At 42.5% G+C, this 4,510-nt stretch overlaps 1 protein-coding gene across 1 annotated transcript; it reads right to left on the bottom strand.

Annotated features, from left to right (window-relative positions):
• Positions 1–532: 532 nt before the first annotated feature.
• On the bottom strand, positions 533–3,448 carry LOC308564052 (allergen Fel d 4-like; the record flags this gene model as incomplete). The annotated part of the gene is made up of 5 exons (XM_081151759.1): positions 533–639; positions 1,250–1,360; positions 2,055–2,125; positions 2,859–2,995; positions 3,353–3,448. 5 exons carry the CDS (start codon positions 3,446–3,448, stop codon positions 533–535), a joined length of 522 nt encoding a protein of 173 aa, XP_081007885.1.
• Between the last annotated feature and the right edge of the window lie 1,062 nt (positions 3,449–4,510).

Below are 4,510 nucleotides of genomic sequence, written 5' to 3'. Positions count from 1 at the left end.
TAAGCCAGAGCTGCTAAGTCTTTCCCATACCTTTTCTGAATGAAGCCCCACCATAACGCTGAGGTAGGACACAGATGAGGGAATTCAGAGCCTGTTTTCCAGGTGGGAGACAACTGGAAGGTCAGACAGCTCTCTTTCCAGATCAGAAGTTAAGGATGTGCAGAGATCAAAGGAAGACATTATTACCAAACACTGGAGGGTGAGACCACACATTTTGGCCGTGGAAGACGGACAAAACACTGAAATGTATTTCAGTTTCATACTCACACCCTAGTACTCTTTCCTATTTCCAATTTTATGTCTTGGTGATGTTTAAGACATTATCAGTTACTGAGGCCTTTTCACCAGCAGGGTATCCACACAGCAACTCTGTAATGTCCACTTCATTGGCCTCCTTGTCATTGCTTAGGCCAATGGCTCTAAAGCTCATGGAAGGAGTGGGTCCTGAACACAGGACCCCCAACTCCAAATATCAAGTTACTCCCTCAAGCTTCCTACCAAAATATTTTTAGATTATCTTTGGACATAACTTCTAATGGTGTTGGAAGGCAGCGATCCCTGGGCCACCCCCTCTCCAGCCAACATCACCAACCTGGGAGCCTTGGCCACATTGACTCCCTCGGGCCTGGAGACAGCGATCTGCAGAGGAAGAACAGAGCATAGTCAAACACCAACCCATTTTTTTCCCAGCCAGTAACCAAGGGATTATCCGAGTTAAGACAAAGGGGACTGATTGGAGGTGTTACCTTTTCTTAGATCTCCATTCAATAACATGGGAATTTACGAAGAGAATACCAGAGATAGCTAAACTTACCAACTTTTGTCAAGTCCAGTATGTTTGCCTCAGGAATTCCATTTATTTGACAAAGTTCCTCAAACCTTTCCTTGAGGTTTTGACTCACATCTGGTTTTCGGGCTGTAGGAAAAATGACCATAACTGCTGTAATTCTGTGTCTTGGTCTTTGAGGCTCTTGGGGACACGGGCATGGGCGCAGATGGATGGGAAATGCATGGCAGTGACTGGTGCTTGGGCAGAAGGTAGGGATGGGCTATAACCTGTCCTAAATTTGACATCTTAGTTTATCTTCTGGCATGATGAGAAATATCATCATCTTCCCATCACTGAGCCTGAGGGATTACCCAAGTGAGTGCCTCTCTTCAGAGGAGGAATGACATCCCAGGGTAAGACTGGGGGAAACATTTTGTCTCCAGCCCACTCCAAGGTGAGTGTCCACATGAAATACTCTACCATAGAGCGTTATCACTTGGGTTTCTTTTTCAGTGTCCCGATTCAAGATATAAAAAATGAGATATTGATTGTAGACTGCTTCAATTATGTGAAATTTATTGTATCCATCATCTGTAAAAGAACCAAAATACAGCTCATAACCTCTTAAGTCCATGAGAAATAAGTGAAACACTTTATGTATAATCTTTCACAGACCAAATTCAAGAACATGTCCTGGATTGATGAAGGGTGATACCTGATGTCTTCCATTTGTATCTCCCTAGGCCTCATCAGGTGACCTTTAAGGGTAGATTTGACAAGCAGTGGTACATTGAATGCTACTCAATGTACAGAATATTTAGCCAAGTTGCAACCTACCTTCTATTATCCTCCCTGAGACTCACCTACCTGCCTCAGCCATCTCTGCCAACTATGTGTCTCTGTCCTTTCAAGAACCTTACTGCCATTATATACCCAACAATCTATTCAAGCAGTGTGCTGTGGTAGTGGCCACCAAATATCATCAGAGTGAGCAAGGAATCAAAAGATATGACAAATTTTTATTTTTTGTGTGTGTCCATTTTCCTTTGTTGCAGGTGGGTCATATGACCAAGTCACCCTCTTATTCTGATCATATTATGTGCCATGTGTTGGCTTTTGCACACAGGGTTCTCCTAAATGGAGGATATTGGCTATTAGATGACCTCATTTACATCACCTAAATAAGCATCAATAGGGAACTGATCAGGACCCTAAGGGTACTGAAATTTGGTAAATTTCTTGAAGTTAGAAGTAGAATTTACAAATATTTTTTACTTATACTTACAGTCAAAACTATATACATCCTCTTCTTTTTTGTCACAGAGGAAAGAAATTTTAGTACAACCTCCATGGACCCTGTAAAACAGAATGAGCTGATGCTCAAGAGATATTGATGGGTTGACTCCCTCTCACTCCTTCTAACATGCGTACCTGATTCTACTTAAGTGTTGAACATTTTTGGTACACATTTGAAACAGCTTTTATTGACCTGATTTCACTTCTTTTGCTACTTATGAATGAGTCACCCACTGATGTCACTATTACTCTACCGCCACTTCCCACTATCCTCTGACTGCAGCCACTTCCCTGTAGAATTAGCTGAGGGCTCAGCTGCGCCAGCTCTCAGATAAGGGCCCTATAAACATGGCCTCACTCGGTCCTCAGGAAGAAGCACCAGGAGAGAGAGTGAGTATCATCCGCTTTCCCCTCAGGGGAAGCTGGGTGGAAGGAGAACATTTCTAGGCCGTGCAACTAGTGAGAGAGGGCTAGGCTGTTGACCTCTCATCCCTGCTCTTAACCTATGCTGTATTGCCCCACGGCTTGTGATTCTGAAACTCTCTGCCACTGACCTCAGCTCCCAGTTAAATTTATTCCTGTCACCAATTCTTATCTCTGTATCTAGAAATGCTTCTGGTTCATCATGTCGTGGATCAATGCCTGAGAAGTGACACTGATTTTAACTATAGTCCCACATACGTGTGTGTGCTTGTGTGTTTATGTTGTGTGTGTGTATGTGTGTGTTTATAGAGCTCAAAATCACTCTCAGCCTTCTGGGGTTTTCTTCTCAAGTAAAAAAAGTAATACTTACCTTATATGAAATTTAAGTGACAAGGAACAGTTTTGCAAGACTTGGATGGAATTCACAAAAACTCTCATGCTACCATTTTCTTCTATCTTTTCTTTCATGTCTGAGGCCAAGAGAATGGAATACCACTCCCCTGAAATCTGCAATAAATTAGTAAAATGACTGTGTAAGAAAAGAGGAGAGGAGATACCACACACATGCTTGTCCCATGGGCCAGGATTGGTAATTGTGATCTGAAGATGGAATTAGATCTCAGGTCAATTGACTCCACATGTAAGGCTCTTTCCACTATCCTCCAATGAGATTGAAGGTCCCCAATTGCTGTCATCTTTCCACATGCTACAACTACTCTTAGTCCAAGGTCAGAAACCACCTCCTTTACTTAACAAGTAAAAAACCTCTTGCCCTCCAGTAGGCTCACATGTTCAGAATCCTCCAAACCACCCTCAAAGTCAGAAGTCTCTATGTTCTATCTTTGAATGAAGTCCCAGTTCTACCTTTGACATATCAAAGTTGCTTGTCTCAACATCAGAGTATCCTCTAGAATGGGCACAGGCCAAAGTCAGCCCCAGGCACAGCAGCAGCATCTTCATATTGGGAAAGACGGTCCTCTCAGCTACAGGCACTTGGAGTGAGTCTTCCCTTGATGGTGGCTCCACTTCCAGCTTCTTTGTCCTTATATTTATTCTGTGTCCAGTTTTTTGTCCACCTTTTCACTACACACTCACAAACAGTCTGTGTTCACTGAAGTAGGACGAAGATTGTTCCTGTCAATCTCATCTCTTTTAGAAACACTGAGTGGCCTGGAATTACTCAAAACACACACTCAAAATGAAAAATAGCGGATGCCATTGGGAACCAGGGTTAATTGTGAGATCAGAAAACTAATTATGTGTGGCAAGAATGGAGTAGAACTTACATATAGAATGTGTGGACAATCCATGTTAAAACACTCACACTATGGGTGGAAAAGGTGAGTTACTCCAGGTTAACTTGCATAAGAAACAAAGAAACTGTCTCTACCAAAGATGACAGGACCTCTCACAGAGAGTTCAAATAGAGGAGACTAGAATAGGGTTGGATTCAATGATGTCTTGAAAGAATGGTGTCTGGTATTGGGCACATTTTAATTCCTTTTCCTTTAGTCCAAATTCAACCACAGTGAATGAACGGATGTTTAATCATTACATATAACTTGCTCTATACCACAGACCCCTAAGAGAAATAGAGAAGCAGTAGATGTCACCCCTGTCTTCAAGCAACTTTCAATGAAGCTGGGGAAATGCTTTATCTTCTCAATAAAAACTTCATTCTCCAAGTCTGTGAAGTAACCCAACAGAGTGGGACCAAGTCCAGACCCTTGTGGGTCAGAAAAGGGGGTGATGCTGGGAAGGTGATGTGACATAGAAAGTGCTTAAGAATACAGGCTTTGGAGTCATGTAGACCTGGGCTTCATTCCTATCTCTGTCATTCTGAAGTCATGAGGACAAATTTAACCTCTTGGAGCTTAGTGTCCTCTTCATGGGGATAATCGTAGATTGCTATAGATTCAATGGGATGGTGTGTGTAGAACCCTCAGACTAATGTCTGCCACAATTAAGCTGGTGGGGTCAGAGAATTATTCCTGGTAAGGAGTCTTGGGGTAGGTCTTAAAT

The sequence above is a fragment of the Miniopterus schreibersii genome (assembly GCF_964146895.1).
Source record: "Miniopterus schreibersii genome assembly, chromosome: 11".
NCBI lineage: Eukaryota > Metazoa > Chordata > Mammalia > Chiroptera > Miniopteridae > Miniopterus > Miniopterus schreibersii.
Note: the sequence above shows the minus strand (reverse complement) of the source record. Positions and strands in the feature narration are given on the sequence as shown.